Below are 23,556 nucleotides of genomic sequence, written 5' to 3'. Positions count from 1 at the left end.
AATGAGTGGGTTTTGATGGAGGAGGGGTTGGAGTGGAGTAGGCAGGGGACACAAAGCTATCTCCATGGCCTGTCCGGTTGTCCTGCTCAATCTTAGCTTCTTCCAAGAGGCTCATGGGTGCAGTGAGAGGGAAACTCATTCCTCTCTAAACGGGACTCTTCCAGGCTCACACACATCGGCTCTCTCCCATTTCCTGACTTTTGAGACAGTAGGTGGTGCTGTTTAGCAAACTTAGGAACCGGGAAGAAGAACCCTGAATTCTCAACTTGAGAAGTGGGGGAGCTCTAGCCTCTCTCCTTCCACTGGCCAGGCAGAGGAGGGTGGGGGAGACAGGAACCTCCTTCCTCTTCAACCCCTAAACAACTCCTTAGCTGGCCCCAGGGAGGGGGAGGACTGGATCTGCTCTCAGGTGTCCTTCCCACGTGTGTTGGCATCTCTGATGTCTTTGGAATGCAGTTCAGGTGAAGTCCTGGGTGGTGGCCACCTGCAGCTTGTTTAGGAGGGGTCAGGAAATTTGGAGGTGTTTTCTCACTGCCCTCCACCCTCCAGGCTGACTCATTCTCCATCCAGCTTGGAGGTGGCCTCAATGACTTTGCCTGCTTCCCCTGGTGCTAGGAGTCTCCCTTTTCGCCGAAAGCTCAGACTGCTCTGAGGCATCTTCAATGCCACAGTAAAACACCTGAAAGCTATCTCCTCAAGCTTATTTTTAAAAATCATTTATTTGTGTTTGGCTGTACTGGGTCTTTGTTGCTGCATGCAGGCTTTCTCTATTGCATTGAGCGGGGGCTACTCTTTATTGCGGTGCGTGGTCTTCGCATTGCGATGGCTTCTCTTGTTGCAGCGCATAGGCTCTAGGGTGCTGGGACACTCTGTAGCTGTGGCTCAGCAGCTTAGTTGTCCCCTCTGTTGGCAGGCGGATTCTTAACCAGTGGACCACCAGGGAAGTCCCTCCTTAAACGTATTTTTAATTTTTAGGCTTCAGTCCAGTGATTGCAGGTTCCGGAAAGCCTGTGCAGGGACTGGTCGGTGAACTTGGCTGTGCTCTCCCCATGGGTTAGGGCACCGGGTTAGGTAGGAGGTCTGCTTCTGTCCTGGGAATCCAGATTTGATTGTTTCACTGGGCTTTGTCCCCAACAATGACAGGATTCTGGGGAATGAAAACAACACTGGTTTGACAGCTTCAGCAAGTTTTTAAGAGCCCAGAGCCCAGCGTGACTTTGGGGCTCCATGGGCTGTTGTTCACTCTTAGCACAGTTTCACGCCCCTACTCGTGTTTTCTCTCTGCTTCGCCTTTCTCTAGTACTGATCTAATTTATGTGCTTTAACTTCGTTATGTGGTTTTATAAGCAGCCTTAAGTCCTTTTTGAAACAGGACAGGGTAAATAAATAGACAGAAAAACAGGGCTCTGAAAGGTTAGATGCTCTGATATTGGCTGAACTTTGTGCTAATATAAGAAAATGACTCCATTCCTCAGCTATCATGACATCCAGAATCTTCCATGGCTGACGACAGAGAGAGGATCTGCTTATGGGAAAAGGTGACAGAACAGCACAGCCTTGACTTTGACCTCCACCCTGGCACTTCTGGGGCTTCCCCCAGCATCTTTCTAAGCTTGCTGCTGTTACCACCAAACCTTAGGGTGGGGTGGGGGCCAGGGATGCTGTGTCCCTTTAACTGTTTTGCTGTGGTGGACTGGTGACCTTTCCTTTAAAACTCCCTGCAGAGCTTCTCAAGCTCTAAACCCAGAAGGTCAGAACATGTGAAATGATTTCTAAAGAGATAAGCCAAATGGAGGCAGAACAGGGAACTAGGTCATCCAAGTGACAGTTTAGGAATTTTTATTTCATTTTCCATTAGAGGGGTGCCTCTTCCCTAGTCTTTAGCCCACCTTAAGACAGTGCTACCATCTTAGGATACATGCACACATCTCTTCCAAATCTAGAGAGCTGGCGAGCAAGGCCTAGACAGAAAGAGGGAATGTCCTTATCTGCCAATCCTTTCCTGGTTTCATTTTCTATCTATGCATCTGCCTGTCTTTACACTTGGAATGATGCCTTTCAGGGCTGTTCCTGTCAAAACAATACACTGCACGATGACTTCAACTTTCACACAAAATTTGATCAGGGCAGTGGTCATTTTCTTAATACTAGTTACAAACAATAACCTCAGATATGCAGATGACACCACCCTTATGGCAGAAAGCAAAGAAGAACTAAAAAGCCTCTTTATGAAAGTGAAAGAGGAGAGTGAAAAAGTTGGCTTAAAACTCAACATTCAGAAAACTAAGATCATGGCATCTGGTCCCATCACTTCATGGCAAATAGATGGGGAAACAATGGAAACTGAAAAACTTTATATTTTTGGGCTCCAAAATCACTGCAGATGGTGAGTGCAGCCATGAAATTAAAAGGCACTTGCTCCTTGTGAAGAAAAGCTATGACCAACCTGGACAGCATATTAAAAAGCAGAGACATTCAGTTCAGTTCAGTTCAGTAGTTCAGTCATGTCCGACTCTTTGCGACCCACGGACTGTAGCATGCCAGGCCTCCCTGTCCGTCACCAACTCCTGGAATTTACTCAAACTCATGTCCATTGAGTCGGTGATGCAATCCAACCATCTCATCCTCTGTCATCCCCTTCTCCTCCTGCCTTCAATCTTTCCCAGAGTCAGGATCTTTTCCAATGAGTCAGTTCTTCACATCAGGTGGACAAAGTATTGGAGTTTCAACTTCAGCATTAGTTCTTCCAATGAATATTCAGGACTGATTTCCTTTGGGATTGACTAGTTGGCTTTCCTTGCAGTCCAAGGGACTCTCAAGAGTCTTTTCCAACACCACAGTTCAAAAGCAGCAATTCTTCGGTGCTCAGTTTTCTTTATAGTCCAACTTTCACATCCTTACATGACTACTGGAAAAACCATAGCTTTGACTAGATGGACCTTTGTTGGCAAAGTAATGTCTCTGCTTTTTAATGTGCTATCTAGGTTGGTTATAACTTTCCTTCCAAGGAGCAAGTGTCTTTTAATTTCATGGTTGCAGTCACCATCTGCAGTGATTTTGGAGCCCAAGAAAATAAAATCTGTCACTGTTTCCACTGTTTCCTCATCTATTTGCCATGAAGTGATGGGACCAGATGCCATGATCTTAGTTTTCTGAATTGTGAGTTTTAAGCCAACTTTTTCACTTTCCTCTTTCACTTTCATCAAGAGGCTCTTTAGTTCTTCTTCACTTTTTGCCATAAGCATGGTGTCATCTGCATATCTGAGGTTACTGATATTTCTCCCAGCAATCTTGATTCCAGCTTGTGCTTCATCCAGCCCAGCATTTCGCATGATGTACTCTGCATATAAGTTAAATAAGCAGGGCGACAATATATAGCCTTGACGTACTCCTTTTCCTATTTGGAACCAGTCTGTTCCATGTCCAGTTGTAACTGCTGCTTCCTGACCTGCATCCAGATTTCTCAAGAGGCAAGTCAGGTGGTCTGGTATTCCCATCTTTTTAAAAATTTTCCACAGTTTGTTGTGATCTGCACAGTCAAAGGCTTTGGCATAGTGAATAAAGCAGAAATAGGTATTTTTTTCTGGAACACTCTTGCTTTTTCTATGATCCAGTGGATGTTGGCAATTTGATCTCTGGTTCCTCTGCCTTTTCTAAACCCAGCTTGAACATCTGGAAGTTCACAGTTCATGTACTGTTGAAGTCTGGCTTGGAGAATTTTGAGCATTACTTTGCTAGCGTGTGAGATGAGTGCAATTGTGCGGTAGTCTGAGCATTCTTTAGCATTGCCTTTCTTAGGGATTGGAATGAAAACTGACCTTTTCCAGTCCCGTGGCCACTGCTGAGTTTTCCAAATTTGCTGGCATATTGAGTGCAGCACTTTCACAGCATCATCTTTCAGGATTTGAAACAGCTCAACTGGAATTCCATCACCTCCACTAACTTTGTTCATCGTGATGCTTCCTAAGGTCCACTTGAATTCCCATTCCAGGATGTCTGGCTCTAGGTCAATGATCACACCATCGTGATTATCTGGGTCATGAAGATGTTTTTTGTATAGTTCTTTAGTGTATTCTTGCCATCTCTTGTTAGTATCTTCTGCTTCTGTTAGGTCCCTACCATTTCTGTCTTTTATTGAGTCCATCTTTGCATGAAATGTTCCCTTGGTATCTCTAATTTTCTTGAAGAGATCTCTGCTGCTGCTGCTGCTAAGTCACTTCAGTCATGTCCGACTCTGTGCGACCCCAGAGATGGCAGCCCAACAGGCTCCCCCGTCCCTGGGATTCTCCAGGCAAGAATACTGGAGTGGGTTGCCATAGAGATCTCTAGTCATTCCCATTCTATTATTTTCCTCTATTTCCTTGCACTGATCTCTGAGGAAGTCTTTCTTATCTCTCCTTGCTATTCTTTGGTACTCTGCATTCAAATGGGTATATTGTTCCTTTTCTCCTTTGCTTTTCTCTTCTCTTCTTTTCTCAGCTATTTGTAAGGCCTCCTCAGACAGCCATTTTGCTTTTTTGCATTTCTTTTTCTTGGGGATGGTCTTGATCCCTGTCTCTTGTACAATGTCACGAACCTCTGTCTATAGTTCATCAGGCACTCTGTCTGTCAGATCTAGTCCCTTAAATCTATTTCTCACTGCCACTGTATAATCATAAGGGATTTGATTTAGGTCATACCTGAATGGTCTAGTGGTTTTCCCTACTTTCCTCAATTTAAATCTGAATTTGGCAATAAGGAGTTCATGATCTGAGCCACAGTCAGCTCCCAGCTGACTGTTTTTGTTTTTGCTGACTGTATAGAGCTTCTCCATCTTTGGAGAAGATTGAATATAATAAATATATATCAGGTTGAATGTAATCAATCTGATTTCAGTATTGACCATCTGGTGATGTCCATGTGTAGAGTCTTCTCTTGTGTCGTTGGAAGAGGGTGTTTGCTATGACCAGTGCGTTCTCTTGGCAAAACTCTATTAGCCTTTGCCCTGCTTCATTCTGTACTCCAAGGCCAAATTTGCCTGTTGCTTTAGGTGTTTCTTGACTTCCTACTTTTGCATTCCAGTCCCCTATAATGAAAAGGACATCTTTTTTGGGGTGTTATTTCTAGAAGGTCTTGTAGTCTTCATAGAACCATTCAACTTCAGCTTCTTCAGCATTACTGGTCGGGGCATAGACTTGGATTACTGTGATATTGAATGATTTGCCTTGGAAACGAACAGATATCATTTTGTTGTTTCTGAGATTGCATCCAAGTACTGCATTTCGGACTCTTTTGTTGACTATGATGGTTACTCCATTTCCTCTAAGTGATTCTTGCCCACAGTATTATATACAATGGTCAGCTGAGTTAAATTCACCCATTCCAGTCCATTTTAGTTAGCTGATTCCTAGAATGTCAACATTCACTCTTGCCATCTCCTGTTTGACCACTTCCAATTTGCCTTGATTCATGGACCTAACATTCCAGGTTCCTATGCAATATTGTTCTTTACAGCATTGGACTTTGTTTCTATCACCAGTCACATCCACAACTGGGTGTTGTTTTTGCTTTGGCTCCATCTCTTCATTCTTTCTGGAGTTATTTCTTCACTGATCTCCAGTAGCGTATTGGGCACCTACCAACCTGGGGAGTTCATCTTTCAGTGTTCTACCTTTTTGCCTTTTCATACTGTTCATGGAAAGAAAGCTGAGCACTGAAGAACTGATGCTTTTGAACTGTGGTATTGGAAAAGACTCTTGAGAGTCCCTTGGACTGCAAGGAGAGCTAACAAGTCCATCCTAAAGGAAATCATTTCTGAATATTCATTGGAAGGCCTGATGTTGAAGCTGAAACTCCAATACTGTGGCCAACTGTTGTGAAGAACTGACTCATTGGGAAAGACCTTGATGCTGGGAAAGATTGAAGGCAGGAGGAGAAGGGGACGAGAGAGGATGAGATGGTTGCATCACTGACTCAATGGACATGAGTTTGAGTAAACTCCAGGAGTTGGTGATGGACAGGGAGGCCTGGCATGCTGCAGTCCATGGGGTCACAAAGAGTCAGACATGACTGAGCGACTGAACTGAACTGATATGAACAAACCTGCTGCTGCTGCTGCTAAATCACTTCAGTCATGTCCGACTCTGTGTGACCCAATGGACGGCAGCCCACGAGGCTCCCCCGTCCCTGGGATTCTCCAGGCAAGAACACTGGAGTGGGTTGCCATTTCCTTCTCCAATGCATGAAAGTGAAGTCGCTCAGTCGTGTCTGACTCTTTGCGACCCCATGGACTGCAGCCCACCAGGCTCCTCCGTCCATGGGATTTTCCAGGCAAGAGTACTGGAGTGGGGTGCCATTGCCTTCTCTGGAACAAACCTGAGCTATTCTCAAACTGTAAGACCACCCATCCCCTTCCCCCACAGGTGGTCTTTCCTTTCCTAGAATCACTTTCAAACCAGATGATGCTTCACAGCCTCCAGCACCAGCCCTGGTTTTCAGTTTTAACTCACAATTTTCCCTTCCAGTCTTTTTTTTTATTCTTCACAAGAGATTTTTCTTCATTCATTCAAGCACCTTCTTTTCCATGTGGTCCAAATGGTAGAGGTTATAATCTATTACTACTAGTACAAAATGAAATCAATCAACATTCTTATGATATTGAAAGACTAGGATCATTCCTAACACTACTTTGCTTTACTTCTGACTCCTAAATTTTAAGTCATCCATTCCTTCAATATGCAATATCTCAGCATTATTGAAACAATGTTTTATATCTAGAGATTTTCTAAACTTTGTAGGGAACTAGATCTGTAAACTCGTTCCAAATAGGAAAAGGAGTACGTCAAGGCTGTATATTGTCACCCTGCTTATTTAACTTATATGCAGAGTACATCATGAGAAATGCTGGACTGGAAGAAACACAAGCTGGAATCAAGATTGCTGGGAGAAATATCAATAACCTCAGATATGCAGATGACCCCACCCTTATGGCAGAAAGTGAAGAGGAACTCAAAAGCCTCTTGATGAAAGTGAAAGTGGAGAGTGAAAAAGTTGGCTTAAAGCTCAACATTCAGAAAATGAAGATCATGGCATCTGGTCCCATCACTTCGTGGCAAATAGATGGGGAAACAGTGTCAGACTTTATTTTTGGGGGCTCCAAAATCACTGCAGATGGTGACTGCAGCCATGAAATTAAAAGACGCTTACTCCTTGGAAGGAAAGTTATGACCAACCTAGATAGCATATTCAAAAGCAGAGACATTACTTTGCCAACAAAGGTCTGTCTAGTCAAGGCTATGGTTTTTCCAGTGGTCATGTACGGATGTGAGAGTTGGACTGTGAAGAAGGCTGAGCGCCGAAGAATTGATGCTTTTGAACTGTGGTGTTGGAGAAGACTCTTGAGAGTCCCTTGGACTGCAAGGAGATCCAACCAGTCCATTCTGAAGGAGATCAGCCCTGGGATTTCTTTGGAAGGAATGATGCTAAAGCTGAAACTCCAGTACTTTGGCCACCTCATGTGAAGAGTTGACTCATTGGAAAAGACTCTGATGCTGGGAGGGATTGGGGGCAGGAGGAGAAGGGGATGACAGAGGATGAGATGGCTGGATGGCATCACTGACTTGATGGACGTGAGTCTGAGTGAACTCCGGGAGTTGGTGATGGACAGGGAGGCCTGGAGTGCTGCGATTCATGGGGTTGCAAAGAGTCGGACATGACTGAGTGACTGAACTGAACTGAACTGAGATCTATAAACCGGAAGATTTTTTTGTTGTTGTTTATTAATATGAAAAAACGATTATTTATGAGGTTTACAAGTTAATTATTGTCTGAAAAACTGAGTATTCTTCCTCTATACAAAGGTAACCAACTTAACTTCTCATTAGAAAAGAAAATAACCAAACAACAAACACAAAATAAGAAATTAGCCAGAAAGCTATGGCTTGTTTCCCACTCAGAAAAAAATTTTAACTGGTGACAAATAGGTACAATTTCCATAAGTGGATATTTTTTTTAAACTTGTAAGGTTTCCATTTCTTTTTTTTTTTTTTGGTTTCCATTTCTAAAACAAGAGTTGAGACACTTTTCTAAGCAGCTTAATCTGTCAGAAGATTTCATATCAATCTTTACACCCTCAGTACTTTCTATTTTGCTTTTCCAGTCTTAAAAGATGAATAGCCATATCAAATACTTAGAAGTAATTCCCTGCCTTCAATGAGGTACTTCAACCAAAGACCTGTGGTCAGAGACATCTCAATGTTGAAAAGTCATTTTTGCCATACAACTGGATTTCAAAGAATTTTTGAGACTAAGATCATAGAGGGGCTTCCCAGGTAGCGTTAGTGGTAAAGAACCTGCCTACAAAAGCAGGAGACATAAGAGACGAGGATTTGATCCCTGGGTCTGGGAAGATCCCCTGGAGGTGGGTATGGCAACCCACTCCAGTATTCTTGCCTGGAGAATCCCACGGACAGAGGAATCTGGCGGGCTGCAGTCTATAGGGTTGTAGGAGTCGGACATGACTGAGCGACTGAGCACGCACAGACTCAAGATCATAGAGATCTTTGGATACCATCCTTGCAGAATATTGAGGCTGGAAACAATTAAAGGACCTGCTGAAGTTTCCAGAGCTAAAGTGTCTACATTAAGATTGATGGCTGTTGATTCACAGGCCACTCCTTTTCTCACCTCACTGCCCATATTGGTTTCTTTAACGTCTAAATAGAAGTGTATCTGCGCCTGGAATTTTCTTTACAGAAGTAGATGATATATATACACAAACACTTAACACGTAATATATATATACACACATGCAAGATAATAGAATTAGGAATTAAAGTATTCAAGGAATGACTCTGTGTTATGTACACAATTTTAACTGCTTGTCTCAGGTGTCTTAAGATATGCACAGAAGCAAATCCTGACCACTAGTAGATGGAATGAATGAATGTGTCTGAGGGAGAAGAAAACTAAATGCAGAATTAGGGAAAACAATGAAATTTAGATGTGGTCCTACCCTTTATTTATCTTTTCTTTGGCCATGCCCGAAGGCTTGTGGGATCTTTGTTCCCCACCCAGGGATCAAACCCTGGCCCCTGGCAGAGAGAGAGCAGCATCCTAACCATTGGACCATCAGAGAATCCTTGGTCCTTTTATAAGTTCATGAAGGATAGACATGCTTAAATAATTCTAACATAAAGCAGATTTTGATGAACATTGTTACTGCTGACAAAGGGGTTCAGGACCCCTGGATGTGAAAAAACAATAGCAACACAAACAGGGAAAGTTATCAGTAAATACAAACAATGACATGTGTGTGAGTATGTAGTGGCTGTGTCGTTACATGTGTAGAGATAAGCAGTAGCTGACCATTCATATATATTGAATTTTTTCACTGCATTCCAAGTATCCAGTAGGCAAGGATGGTGTCATCTGGGATGAATCCTTGTGTCATTTTCAGCTTTTATATATATTATATATATATATATGTATATACTGCAAACAAATGGAGATTATTCCAGTGATGTAGGGCTTGATCAATATTTGAAAATTCATTGAAGATAATCTGTCATATTAACAGAGTAAAAAAAACCACATTGTATTAATTGTATCAATTGTTATGTATTTCAGGTAGAATTTCAAGGAGATACAGAGGGTTCATGACAGCATTTGTGTGTGTGTGTGGGCGCTCAGTTGCTCAGTGGTGTCTCATTCTTTGTGACCTCATGGCCTGTAGTCCACCAGGCTCCTCTGTCCATGGAATTTTCCAGGGAAAATTACTGGAGGGGATTGCCATTTCCTCCTCCAGCCATTTCCTCCTTCAGGGGATCTTCCAGATCCAGGGATTGAACTCAAGTCTCCTGCAGCTTCTGCATTGTAGGGAGATGCTTTACTGCTGAGCCCCTGGAGAAACCCTATGACAATGTTTACAGATAGCAAAGGGTTTGAAGAGTTATAAAGGGCCTGTGCTGTGCGTAGTTGCTCATTCGTGTCTGACTCTGCAACCCCATGAACTGTAACCTGCCAGGCTCCTCTGTCCACGGGGATTCTCCAGGCCAGAATACTGGAGTAGGTAGCCTTTCCATTCTCCAGGGAGTCTTCCCAACCCAGGGATCGAACCCAGGTCTCCCACATTGCAGGTGGTTTCTTCACCATCTGAGCCACTAGGGAAGCCCAGTATAAAGGGCTTGCTGCTGCTGCTGCTGCTGCTAAGTCGCTTCAGTCATGTCCGACTCTGTGTGACCCCATAGATGGCAGCCCACCAGGCTCCGCTGTCCCTGGGATTCTCCAGGCAAGAACACTGGAGTGGGTTGCCATTTCCTTCTCCAATGCGTGAAAGTGAAGTTAGTCATGTCTGACTCTTTGCGACCCCATGGACTGCAGCCCACCAGGCCCCTCCATCCATGGGATTTTCCAGGCAAGAGTACTGGAGAGGGGTGCCATTGCCTTCTTTGATATAAAGGGCTTAGGGGAGGGAAAATCAATTATATGGTGCTGTCACGAAAATGTGGCCTCAGGGTAAAGATGGAGCCAACTTTCACCCTTTCTGCGAAAAAGCCAGGCTTATAAAAACTTTAAAGTCAGTGTTTTAACAGTAACCTCATAAGGAATATTTGGTTTTATTCTATTTACATCTGATGAAGGAAATGCATTTCTAGTCCAGACCTCTCCTCTCCACCAGTCTGTTTACCATCCTCTTGGATGTCTCAAAGGTACCCAAAACTCAACGTGTCCAAAATGGAAACTGGTTCCTCTTCCCGTGTTCCCTAGCTTAGTAATGGCACCGTCGCCCACACAGTTATGCAAGCCAGCAGCCTGGAGCCAGATTATAACCTCCTGGAGGGTGGGGACCTGGGCCTGTCTTATTTTCTGCTGTTTTTTCAAGACCTAAAACAGTGCACGGAACAGAGTGGGTTTTAATTACTGCCTGCAGTCTGTAGATTGCATTCACTTCCCTCCTTCTCCACCATTGCTACTCAATCCACCTCCCACAACTTCTTACTGGACCTGTTGCAGTAGCCTCCTAACTCACCTCCCTTGACCTCTGTCTTCCACTCTAGCCAGTGACCTTTTCAAAACACAAATCTGATCCTAAGACAAGTATTCTTGCCATGGCCTCTGAGCACTCTTCCAGCCTCCTTGCAGGCTACGATTGTTCTTGTTCTTTAGATCCAGTCAATTAGCCCCTTTTTACAATGCCTCCCGTCGCTGCTCTCTCCTGCCACGGGGCCTTTGCACATATTGCTTTCTCTGCTTGGACCATTCTTCATCCGTTTAACTTCTATTCATCCTCTGGATGTTACTTTCAGAGAAGTTTACAGTACTAAGTCCTATAGGTCCTGAGGAGACTGTATTTTATAGAAGTGCTAGTCAAAACATCTTGAAAAATGCTGACAAGAGATATCTCATAGAACTTACTGTGGTTTCATTTTAATGTTTGTGTGTAAATTATTTTCTGCCTAAAGTTTTTTCAACTTGTAAATTTTTGTTTGTCTTCCTACATGAGACCAAAGATCTAATCAAGGACCATCGATGCTGTAACCATTTCTCCCTTTCTTTATGAAATTTTGGAAAGTATCATCAAATATGTTTCCCTCTGTTTTTTTTTTTTCTATTAGACATAACTTCTGAGAAGAATTTACTCTTACTCTGTTTTTGGATTAACCCTTATAAAGATCATTCCCCGTACAATATGAATGTTTAATGATGCTTAATTAAAATATCTCAAGATGGTAGACTGTGAGGTCCTCCTTCCTTTATGTTTATTTATTTGTTTATTTTTGTCTGTGCTGGGTCTTCATTGCTGCATGCGGGCTTTTCTCTGGTTGCAGAAAGTGGGGGCTACTCTTAGTTGCATGGGTTTAGTGGCTTCCTGGCATGTTGCTCCATGGCATGTGGGATCATCCTGGACCAGGGATCGAACCTGTGTTTCCTGCATTGGCAGGTGGATTCTTTACCACCGAGCCACCAGAGAAGCCTTGTCCTCACTTTATAAATGCTCTATAGGATGGTTTAAGTATAGTTCAACCTGTTCATTATTTGGAAGATTCAATATTGTAAACATGTCAAATTTCCCCAAAATGAATCTATCAACTCAATGCAATTTCAATAAAAAATTTTTTCAAAGAATTGAAACATGGATTCCAAAATGTATATGAAAATGCAAACGGCCAAGAATAACCAAGAAATCTAACCAAAGGAAGGACAAAGCTGAAGATTTTATGTGACTAGATACCTAGATATCTAGGTATCTATACATCTAGATGTATTAAAAAAAAATATGATAATTAAGACAGTGTGGCATTGGTTCAAGAGTAGACTAATAATGCCCTCCAAGTCCATCCATGTTGGTGCAAATGGCATTATGCTGAGTGAAATAGGTCAGACAGAGAGAGATAAACACCATAAGATATCATTTATATACGGAATCTAAAATTTTCAACAAGTTAGTCAATACAACAAAAAAGAAGCAGACTCAAAGAGAGTGAACCAGTAGTTACTAGTCCGGAGAGGGAAGCACAGAGGGGCCATATAAGGGTAGAGCTTTTGTGTTTTGTGCCCTTAGTCGCTCAGTCTTGTCCAACTCTTTCGATCCCACAGACGGAGGCCTGCCAGGCTCCTCTGTCCATTGGATTTTCCAGGCAAGAATACCAGAATAGGTTGTCATTTCTTTCTCCAGGGAATCTTCCCAACCCAGGGATCGAACCCAGGTCTCCTGCAGTCAGTCTCTTTACCGACTGAGCTACGAGGTAGAGGGTTAAAAAAAGGGTTATCATGGGACTATATGAAATCATGTGTGTGAAACTTTTAAAAATTATAAAGCACTATAGAATTTAAATAATCTTTCATTCAATACAATAAATAAATATATAAAAATACCTCCCCCCACCAATAGACTAATAGACCAATGGAAGATTGACCTCTATCTGATACAATCTGGTAGGGAAAATTTTGTGCTTCAGGGAAAACTGCATTTTCTGTAACATCTTCTCTGGGTTATCTGACTTTGATTTTATGGTGGCTGTTTTAGAACTCTGAGGGAGTTCTTTGGTGATCTAGTGGTTAAGACTGGACAATTCCTCTCCATGGGAACTGGCTTGATCCTTGGCTGGGGAACTAAGATCCTGCATGCTGTGTTGCTAGGCCAAGTAAAAACCCTCTTCAAACAAACAGAAACTCTGCAACTTGTAGATTACTGATAGAAATACAAAACTCGTGAAAATGAATTCTGTCTGATGGAGGGACACACCCTCAATCTTAAAAAAACTGGTTTTGCTTCAGTTTTGCACATTTATTAAAGTATTCCTGATGTGTGCACGTGTCTATTCTTGATTCACCTCGGAACACGCTGAAATACCTTGCCACTTTTCCTTCTTAATTCATTAAGTAAACCTTTAACATTTGTTCATTTTTATATCTGTATGAGTCATTTTTTATTTTGAAAAATTATGTTTACAATAAAGTTAATCTCAGACGGACTGCTAACTTAAAAGTGAAAGTAAAGCAATAAAGCTTCTAGAGGACTATAAAGGAGCTGATATTTCTGACTCTGAGGCAGCAAAGATTTCTTAAATAGGATACAAAAGCACCAACTATAAAAGATTGATAACTCAGATTTCATTAAATGTAAGAATCGCTTTTCACCAAAAACACCACTGAGAGAGTGAAAAGGGAAACCGTTGAGTGGGAGGGAATATTTGCATTAGATTTTTTTTTTACAAAAGTATAATATACACATATATATTATATATATTCTACAAATCAATAAGACAGACAACTGAAAAGAAAAACGGACGAAAGAAATAAACAGGCAGGGCTTCCTTGGTGGCTCAGTGGTAAAGAATCCGCCTGCCAATGCAGGAGACATGGGTTCGATCCCTGATCTGGGAAGATCCCACATGCCACAGAGTAACTAAGCTCGTGTGCCACAACTATTGAGCCTCTGCTCTAGAGCCTGCGAGCCACAACTACTGAGCCCGCATTCCAGAGCCCCTGCCCTGCAACAAGAGAAGCCACTGCCGTGAGAAGCCAGCACACCACATCGAGAGAGTAGCCCCCCTTGCTGCAACTAGAGAAAAGCCCAAGCAGCAACTAAGACCCAGCACAGCCAAAAATCAATAAAATTAAAAAAATTTACACACACACACACACACACACATATATATATATATATGAAGAAATCAACAGGCATATCACAAAAGACCATATCCAAATGGTCAATAAACAAGCTCACAACCCTCTTAGTCATCAGGAAAGTACAAATGAAAACCACTTCACACCCACCAGAATGACAAAGTAGGAAAGACTGATGGTACAAAGGTTGACAAAGAGGCAGGGAAACTGGGTCTCTCAGACATTGTGGCTGGGAGTATACACTGGTATCACTACTTTGGAAAATGATTTGGCAATCTCTCTTAGTGCTAAACATACATCCACCCTGTGACCCAGCAATTTCATTCTTAGGTGTGTGGGTGTGTTTACGCATATGTACCAAAAGACATACGAGAATGTCCAGTGAATTTATTCCTACTAGAGGTGGTGACTCAGTGGTAAAGAATCTACCTGTCCAGGCAGGAGCTGCAGGTTTGATGCCTGGGTTGGGAAGATCCCCTGGAGAAGGAAATGACAGCTTGCTCCAGTACTCTTGCCTGGAGAATCCCAGGGACAGGAGAGCCTGGTGGGCTATAGCCCATGGGGTTGCATAGTGCTGGACATGACTAAACAACAGCAACAAAGCCTGTGTTAGTTTCCAGTGGCTGCACCCTTGGTGGCTTAAAGCACTAGTAATTTATTCTCTGGCTGTCAGTTCTGGAAGCCAGACGTTCAACTGTAGAATGAAAAACTGTGCTATAGTCGCACCGTGGAATACTACAAAACGATAAAGATGAACCCATGACAGCTATATGAACGCCGTTGGCGAATTTCTTAAACATAGTACTGACTGAAAGAAGCCAGGCCCCAAATAAATACCTAATGTATGACTCATTTACGTCATGTTCAGAAAATAACAAGACTGATCTGTGGGACAGAAGTCTGGGTAATGCTTACATTTGGAAGAAGGACACCAACTGACTGGGGGTGAGCCAAGAGGACATTCCACAGGGGCTGACCCTGTTCTGCATCTTGAGCTGGGTGGTGAAATTCACCAGGCTGGACACCTTTTTTGTATGTTTCTCCATATAACATTTACAGTACATTTCCCTCTTCACAGTACATTTCTCTCTTCTTTCCTTGATTATAGCTTGGTTGTAATGTTATAATAAAGTTTATTTTCAAAAATCTGTTCCTAGGACTTACCTGGCAGTTCAGTGGTTAAGAGTTTACTTCCAATGCAGGGGGCCCACGTTCAATCCCTGGGTGAGGAATTAAGATCCCAGATGTGGCTAAAATAAAATAAATCTGTTCTTGCCTGGATGGGAGGAGAAGAATGCATTCAGGTATATGTATGGCTGAGTCTCTTCACTGTTCCCCTGAAATTATCACAACATTGTTTGTTAACTGGCTATACCCCAATACAAAATAAAAAGTTAAAAAAAAAAAAAAGAAAACAAGCAAGCAAAAAAAAAAAAAAATCTGTTCTTATGTTATATAAGCATCTTTCTTTCATTTCCTGAATATTGTTGTTGAAAGTCGCTTAGTTGTGTCCGACTCTTTGCGACTCCATGGACTGGCCATGGAATTCTCCAGGCCAGAATACTGGAGTGGGTAGCCTTTCCTTTCTCCAGGGGAATCTTTCCAACCCAGGAATTGAACCGGGGTCTCCTGCATTGCAGGCAAATTCTTTACTGACTGAGTTATCAGGGAAGCCCTTCCTGAATATATTAGATTTCAATACATATGTGTATTAAAATTATGAATGATTATGACAATATTTTCATTCTCATTATGGGTTTAGGTGGTACCCTCTCTCAGGAATGTCTGTTTAAGGGACATGTGTATGTATTTCTGGTCCAAAAGGTTTTGAAGAAAACTTGAAGTGGAGGACCTGATTGTGCCATGGAACAGACTCTTGTAATTTGTTTCCCCAACTGTTCTCTAAGAGTTTAGTGTCACTATGCTTCCTGGCTAAAGGCATTCCCAAACCTGGAGTGTGGATAGTTGGGGTAGGAAGGCTACTCCAGAGTGAATGATTCAGACTTAGGAGTGGTGTTACGCATTTTAGGATGGGTAAGGAATAGGATTTCCCAAAGAGGCTCAGAGCTTCGTAAGAGGTATGACGAAGGCCAGGAAGCAGGGGGCTTTTAAGGAAAGAAACTCATTGGAACCTGGTGCTGTACTCAGAGGGAAGCCTGGAAATAAGCTAGAGAGAATTCCCTGGTGATCCAGTAGTTAAGACTCCACGCCTTCACTGCAGGGGGCATGGGTTCAATCCCTGGTTGGGAACCAAGATCCTGCACGCCTTCGTGTGGCCAGAAAAGGCAGGAGGAAAAGCTTTGTGCAGAAAGGGGGAGGGGGAGGGCTGCACATTCCTTGTAGCCTTTCAGCGGTGGGATCTGGGGGCCTTTTCTGACCTGAGTTGGAAAGGCTATACGTTTGCTTTATCGGTGAGGCAAGCTTTGTTAAACCAAGTACCACTGTTGTGGAGACTGGAGGGAAGTGGTACTTTGGCCGTGGTTTCAACCTCCTCCCAGCCCCCTGGGCACAGCAAAAAGAGCCTGAGTGTGGTGCTCACTGACTCCAGGAAGGGTGCTTGCTTCTCTGAAGGAAACTCTGTCCACCGAGTGGGCAGGAGAAGCCAGAGGCTGTTTGGGCTGCGCCCAATGCATGAGTCATGTGTGTGGATGGCTGTCGCCACACCCCAGAGACTGAGGCGAAGGAGAAAGACACACAGCCCTGCCAGCCCCTGTCTCATCCTCCGTGGGGGGCAAGCACCTTGGCACATCCAGGGTCCCCAGGACGACTCCTGAGGTCATGCTCCTGCTGCTGGGGGATGCCGAGGGGACAGGAGTTGGGGGGTGAGGGTGAGGCCGAAGTTAACAGGGCAGTGATGACTGTGGTTCCCAAGCCCTGCCTCCCACCTGGCCCGGACCTGCACAATGTCTTACAAAGGGAGAGCTTTCCAGCCGAGCGGAAGAGCAGATCCGTGCTGGAGACCCATTGCAAAGCCTGGCGCTGCCCAGGGAGAGGCCCCAGGCCTCTGCTCTGCTCTGCTGCTCTGGGAACACAGGCGGCTGACCCGGCCAGTTCAACCTGCCAGGCACCTTGTCTGCTGAACCGCCTTCCTCTCCCCGTCAGAGCGCCCGGCAGGGCGGGGTGAGAGGGAAGAGCAGCCAACCCTTCTCTGCACCCGGGGCGGGCATGGGAGGTGTTTACAAACACTCGGGGAATCCAGTGAGCTGGCCAGGGGTCAGCAGGCCTGGGGATTGGGGGAGCACAGGCCTGACACTGGCCTTGCTCTTGTCGCTGGGGCCTTCGCCTCCACACCTGGACTCTGGGTCTATAAAGCTGGAGGAAGACAGCCTTTTGGACTCCGGGGCGGCCTTGATCGACAAATGTACTCAGCCTGGAGGAGGGGAGTAAGTCACCCAGAGGCGCGTGGAGGGCAGGAAGCCAGCTCCCAAGCACACCCTGGGCTGGACCTCTTGACATCTCTCCTCTGACGGGTTTCCAACTCCAGCCTCCCTTGAGGCCCCCTTCTCTGAGTTAACCCCTGCCCGTGTCCGGCGTCTAGAGAGAAGGATCTGGAGGGGAGTTTTAGGGGGTGGTGAGGCTGCCCTCTTCTCCCCCAGCCTCCTGCTTCTGTTTAACCACAGAGACTATTTGTGTCTGACAGAAACCCAAACACATGAGGTCACCAGGTTTCTCCTCCCCTCCCCCATCTCCCTCTCTCTGTCCTCGACTCTTTTCCCTGAAGGGAAGTGATGCTTCCGAGTCCTACTCAGCCTGTGGGGCTGTCCTGCTGGGTTTCATTCCAAATCTGTCTCCTGTGGGGGCGGCTGTAACCGCCTGAGGGTGGAGGGGGAGGGGAGGCCGGAGATGAAAACCTTGACTCCCAGGGTCAGTTTTGAGTTCAAATCTCTGTCCAGCTGCGGTGTAGGGGAGCAGGGGATAGGCAGGGCAACCAGAGGGGAGTGTGGTATGAGTTATTTAATCAGTACAACCAGCTTCCCAGGTAGCTCAGTGGTAAAGAATCCATCTGCCAATGCAGGAAACAGGGGTTCGATCCCTGAGTCGGCAAGAGCTCCCGGAGGAGGAAATGGCAGCCCACTCCAATAGTCTTGCCATGGAAAATCCCATGGACAGAGGAGCCTCGTGGGCTGCAGTCCATGGGGTTGCAGAGTAGACACGTCTCTGTGACTGAGCATGCGCCCACAACTTAGAATCGTCACCATGGATGGATCAGAGGTGGGGTGGAATAGAGCCAGAGGCAGGCAGTCCCCAGGTGAAACTGAAGGCAGGTATCTGGCTGTGACCTGCTCTGCTATTGGCTGCTGGGCTGCTTCTGCTCAAATAACTGCCTTACGGGCTGATCACGCCACTGCTCAAAGTCCCCTGGAGGCCAGCTCACCTGGTCTGGCACTCTGTGCACACTCCTTAGCCTGGTGTCCACGGTCTGCACGATCTGGGCTGGTCTACCAGGGCTGTCTTATCTCCCCCACCCACCCCCAGGGTGCTCCTAAAGTATCCCACAGTCCAGCCCCACTGGGGTACCCTGGCCCCCACACTTTTGCTTTGACTGTCTGTTCTCTCCTGAAAAGCCCTCCTCCACACTCCCTTCTCTGCCGTCTCCTTTAGGGCCCAGCTCAATGTCACTTCCTTCATAAAAATCCACTGACTATATACATGTTAGCTATTATATCTAGAATGGTTAAACAACAAGGTCCTGCTGTGTAGCATGAGGAACTATGTTCAATATTCTATGATAAACCATAACAGAAAGAATATTTAGAAAGAATGTGTGTATAACTGAATTACTTCCCAGTACAATAGAAATTAACACATTGTAAAAAACTATGATTTTTAAAAAATGCACTAGCTTAGAGAAATCACGATCTTCTCAAAATACCCTAAGCATTTTATGGATACAGGACTCCCTTTACAGCATTTCTCAGGGTGTGCCGAGGGACCAGGACTCATTCAAAGGACTGTGCGCTCTCAAGTCTGTAGCACCCAGTACGTGTTGGGCGCCAAGTAAGTTCTCAATAAATCTTTAAAAGTAATGAATGGAGCCACGAGGTTGAATGAGGTTAACAGGTTGTCAAACAGGGGAAATGGCACTAAAACAACAGAGTTCTGCTACGTTTTCCTGCCTCTTAGATGGCTGGCACCTCCTTTCCTTTCCCCTTCCGATCACTGTTAAACATTTACAATGTACTAAATAGGCCTTTCCCACACTGTAGCACCTCTCAGGAGGAAACCTGAGGCAAAATGTCTGTCTTCTAATTTCTCTCTCTCTTTTTTTTTAAATTTTATTTATTTGGCTGCACCAGGTCTTAGTTGCAGCAAGCAGGATCTTTGATCTTTAGTTGTGGCATGCAGGATTTAGTTCCCTGACCGGGGATCAAACCCAGGCCACCAGCCTTTGCAGCAAGAGCCTTAGCCCCTGGACCACCAGGGAAGTCCTCATCTTTTAATTTCTTACATGGTTAAAAGCAAGCACACATGGTTGACTGGCATAACTTGCCAACTCTTCAATTCTGTAGCACTTCCTGAATACCTACTGTGTGTCCAGGTTTCTGCTGGAGGAGACAAGTCACCACCTGGTCCTGCCCTGAAGAGGACTGTTGGAAGCCAAAGCTTGGAGAAATCTGAGTGAAGCCTTGCAGTGGATAGGATGTAGGTTGGCCAGAGAGAGAGGTGGGCAGGGCAGCCGCGGGCCAGCCTAGCGATTAAATGGCTGAAGTGGGAAGTTTATCTGGGCTACAGTTTGTTCAAGAGATAGAGGAGAGGGAATCAGGGTGGGGCCCACATAGGAATGCCTTGGAAGCTCTGTTAAGTCTCAGGTTAATGCAGTTGATGGAGAGGTAATGTTGCAGAATTCCCAGCAGGCAATGTGCAGTGTGGCTCAAGAGGAAGGGAGCCTACAGACCAGGTGGGAAACTAACAGCAATCCAAGATCCGGGTTCTGAGGATCTGGGAGAAGCAAGGGATGCAGCAGACACACTGGATGAGAGTCAGACACCCTGGGCTCTAGCCCTGGCTCTGTTGTAGGGCCTTGAACAAATCACTTCTCTGCTCCTCTGGGCCTTTCCTTAACTCTAAAATCTAAAAACCTTCCTCGACCTCTGCAATCTGATGCTCAATAGATACTTGAGCCCCCAGGATATTGGAAATGAAGGGAATCGCCAGTCTAAAGGAAACTGCGAACCAGGAAGTGCCTGATGGAGAGCCCAGAGTTAAAGAGCGAGGAGAGACTGCAGAGGGTCCAGCGAGGAGAAATGGGGAACTCCGAGGGTGGGGGTGGGGGGAGGGCCTCTGCTCCCGAGGAGGTCCGTTTGGCAATCCCATTTCCAGTTCCTCCTTTAGTCCCCTTCCCTGACTTAGCCTCTCAGCCTCACCTTATTTGGTGAGGGTGGGGCAAAGTAGAAGGCTCCCAAGCCACCACAGGTGCCCCCTGCTTGTGCCTTCACCTTTTCTGGCCTTCAAAACATCCTCATCAATTGCCACCTACCTGGCACCTTCCCCGAACCGACTTTCCTCCGGAGTAACGGCCCCAGCGGCCAAAGTAGGAAGAGCAACGAATTTGGGATCGCCTTCGCAGTCACTCGCATTGTTTTTGTTCTTTAGTCGCTAAGTCGTGTCCGACTCTTTTGCGACCCCTTGGACTGTAGCCCACCAGTCTCCTCTGTCCATAGGATTTCCCAGGCAGGAATACTGAGTGGGTTGCCATTTCCTTCTCCAGGGGATCTTCCCTACCCAGGGATCGAACCTGGTCTCCTGCATTGCACGCGGATACTTTACCACTCATCCTCATAGCTACCATTTATTGAGAACGCACCCTGTGCCAGGTAACATGACATTTTTTTTTTTACAGCAGTCTCTGAGGTGGTTGCTCTCTCATTTTACATATAAAGAAACTGAGACCCAAAGGTAACTAAGGAATCTGTACAAAGCCAAACACCTGCCAGAGGGCAAGACCAGTCTGGAAATGAGGTCTGACTCCCCTAATCGCTGCTCCGGCCAGATCCGGTTGGGCTGGGCGACCTTTGGCCGTTGGGGACATCTTCCACCATTTAGCATCACCTCTTGGCATCACCGACTGCATGGACATGAGTTGAGCAAGCTCCGGGAGTTGGTGATAGACAGGGAAGCCCGGGCTGCTGCAGTCCATGGGGTCGCAGAATCGGACACGACTGAGAGAGTGAACTGAACAGAACTGACCACCCCTTAGGGTAGAAGTCTCCAAGGCCCGCCCCCTAAGGGGCGGAGTCGGACAGGTCCTGCAGGTGGGGGCGGTGGGCGGGGACTGTCTGGGGGCGGGGCACAGAGGGGCGTGACCGGAAGCCTTAAAGAGGCTGCGGAGACTGGGGCGGGCGGTAGGGGCCGCCGGTCGCGGCGATCACCTCTACTTTTCGTTTGGGTAGCAGAACCGCCACCATGTCCCTGGCAGCCTCGGCGGGCCGGGGCCCCGGGGCCGTGTGGTCCCCGACGCACGTGCAGGTGACGGTACTGCAGGCGCGAGGCTTGAGGGCCAAGGGTCCCGGGGGCACGAGCGACGCGTATGCGGTGATCCAGGTGGGCAAGGAGAAGTACGCCACCTCGGTGTCGGAGCGCAGCCTGGGCGCGCCCGTGTGGCGCGAAGAGGCCACCTTCGAGCTGCCGCCGCTGCTGTCGGCCGAGGCCGCGCCCGCCGCCGCCGCCACCCTGCAGCTCACCGTGCTGCACCGCGCGCTGCTCGGCCTCGACAAGTTCCTCGGCCGCGCGGAGGTGGACCTGCGGGGGCTGCACCAGAATCAGGGCCGCCGGAGGACCCAGTGAGTGTGCGGACGGGTGGCGAGCGCGGGGAGACGGGCGGTGCGAGCACGAAGCCTGGCAGGAGCGCCGAGACCCTTGGAGAATGTGTCTCTCCAAGGGGACGGCCGGGGCCACGCCTTTGCGGAGGGGGACCCTCCTCAATCCCCCCCTCGCTCGGCCGGTTCTAGTATTCTCGCCTAGCTTCTCCTTGGGCTGTACCGCCCCGGCTCTCCCAGTAGGTGGGTTCCGGTACCTGGGGATTTTTTTTTTTTTTAATCTACGGGACGGCGCTCAGCGCCTGGCATTTAGTAATCACTTCATGAATTTTTGATGAATTGAAACTATGTGTGGGCTGATGAATTCCTCTTATTCGCTGAGTAGCTGTGTATATTTGATGTAGGGTTCAGCTTACGTGTAAAGCCTCCTGGGTATTTCATTGTACTGGACATCGAGCTGTGAATGGCTGGGCCGGAGCGCTGGGAAAACCAACTGGAGCAGTTAGATCCACTGACACCAAAGCCCTAGAGGCTCGCTCAGGGGCCGAGCTAGGGGTGGGTGTGGGTGTGGGGTGGGGAAAGGGGAACGCGGGCTGCTCAGCGAGGGCTATCCCCTACCCCCATCTCACCAACGCCTTAGGGGTTGATCGGGAGAATTTGCCCCTCCCTCCTTCCTTTCCTCCTCTAGGAATGCTAGAACAGTTTGGTCTTAACTTTCAAACCAAAATACCCTAACCATGTTTGCCCTCGGCCCCAAATTACTGAGGATTTCCCAGTGATGGCTGGAACCAGGGCCTGCGGTTAGCCAGGCTAAACTGAAAAGTAGGCCCTGTTTCGCTCTGGAGTTTGCAAAGTTCTCTCTGGTCCTACTGAATCGGGGGTTGGGAGGGGCAGGATGGCTGCCCACCTGTAGCTCCCCTCCCTCCTTAAGATGTTTCTCTTAGGGTAACACACTCCTGCAGGGAAAGCAAAGCAAACTCCTGTGCATTCTGAAGTGTTACCGGTTTGTTTTCTCTCAGTGTTTGGAATGGAACATTTGATTATGCTCATCTGTTATACCCAGAGCTAGCCTCCTTTAGGGCTTCCTCTCTGGTTCAGCAGTAAAGAATTCACCTGCCAATGCAGGAGACGCAGGTTCCATCCCTGGGTGGGGAAGATCCCTAGAGAAGGAAATGGTAACCCACTCCAGTATTCTTGCCCAGAAATCCATGGACAGAGGAGCCTGGTGGGCTACAGTCCGTGGGGTCCCACAAGAGTTGGACATGACTGAGCAGGTACACACACACAGCCTCGCTTAGCTTAATTGGTTACTTTGCTGGACGTTAAATATGCTAGTCATGTTATCACCTAACTCCTGTGGTTTATGAAGCACTCTGATTCACGCTGTATGTTTTAGATATACATGGTATTTTAACTTTCCCTTGGGAAGGAAGCAGGAAGAGCCGGAGGATTTGATGTTACCAGACTCTCTTTTCTGTAGGTTCTTGCAAATGTTATAACTGCTTCCTTTATCCAGCCAAAGATGAACAGGCATTTCTGAGCTCGAATCAGATAAAAAGGGAGAGCCTAGAGGTGAGGATGGATGGGGTATCTTTGTGGCATCAGCTTACAAGCTGTAAGGTGAGCAGCAGCATCTTTGCTGACCAGGGGCTGGAGCAGTCCTAACTTTCTGCTTGATTAAATGACATTT

The 23,556-nt window shown here is 46.3% G+C and overlaps 1 protein-coding gene and 1 long non-coding RNA gene across 5 annotated transcripts in view; one reads left to right on the top strand and one right to left on the bottom strand.

Annotated features, from left to right (window-relative positions):
- Positions 1 to 12,284: 12,284 nt before the first annotated feature.
- On the bottom strand, positions 12,285 to 21,282 carry LOC139180120 (uncharacterized). Of its 2 annotated transcripts, none has more exons than XR_011564437.1 (3): positions 20,588 to 21,282; positions 15,274 to 15,385; positions 12,285 to 12,718 (listed from the first exon to the last, which is right to left on the bottom strand). It is a non-coding gene; the product is annotated as an uncharacterized lncRNA (long non-coding RNA). The 2 variants fall into 2 exon arrangements; XR_011564436.1 differs by lacking the exon at positions 20,588 to 21,282 and adding an exon at positions 17,022 to 17,327.
- Positions 17,255 to 23,556, top strand: part of RAB11FIP1 (RAB11 family interacting protein 1) — a 39,279-nt gene continuing 32,977 nt past the window's right edge. The window contains exon 1 of one of the 3 annotated variants that reach the window (XM_070781392.1): positions 17,255 to 17,492. In XM_070781392.1, coding sequence (XP_070637493.1) covers positions 17,275 to 17,492 — 218 coding nt within the window. In that variant the 5' untranslated portion in view covers positions 17,255 to 17,274. Of the gene's footprint in view, positions 17,493 to 21,424; positions 21,891 to 23,556 lie in introns of those variants that run through there. The other 2 variants (XM_019953606.2, XM_019953607.2) reach the window with 2 other exon arrangements.

This window comes from Bos indicus, chromosome 27 (assembly GCF_029378745.1).
Source record: "Bos indicus isolate NIAB-ARS_2022 breed Sahiwal x Tharparkar chromosome 27, NIAB-ARS_B.indTharparkar_mat_pri_1.0, whole genome shotgun sequence".
NCBI classification, from domain to species: Eukaryota; Metazoa; Chordata; class Mammalia; order Artiodactyla; family Bovidae; genus Bos; species Bos indicus.
Note: the sequence above shows the minus strand (reverse complement) of the source record. Positions and strands in the feature narration are given on the sequence as shown.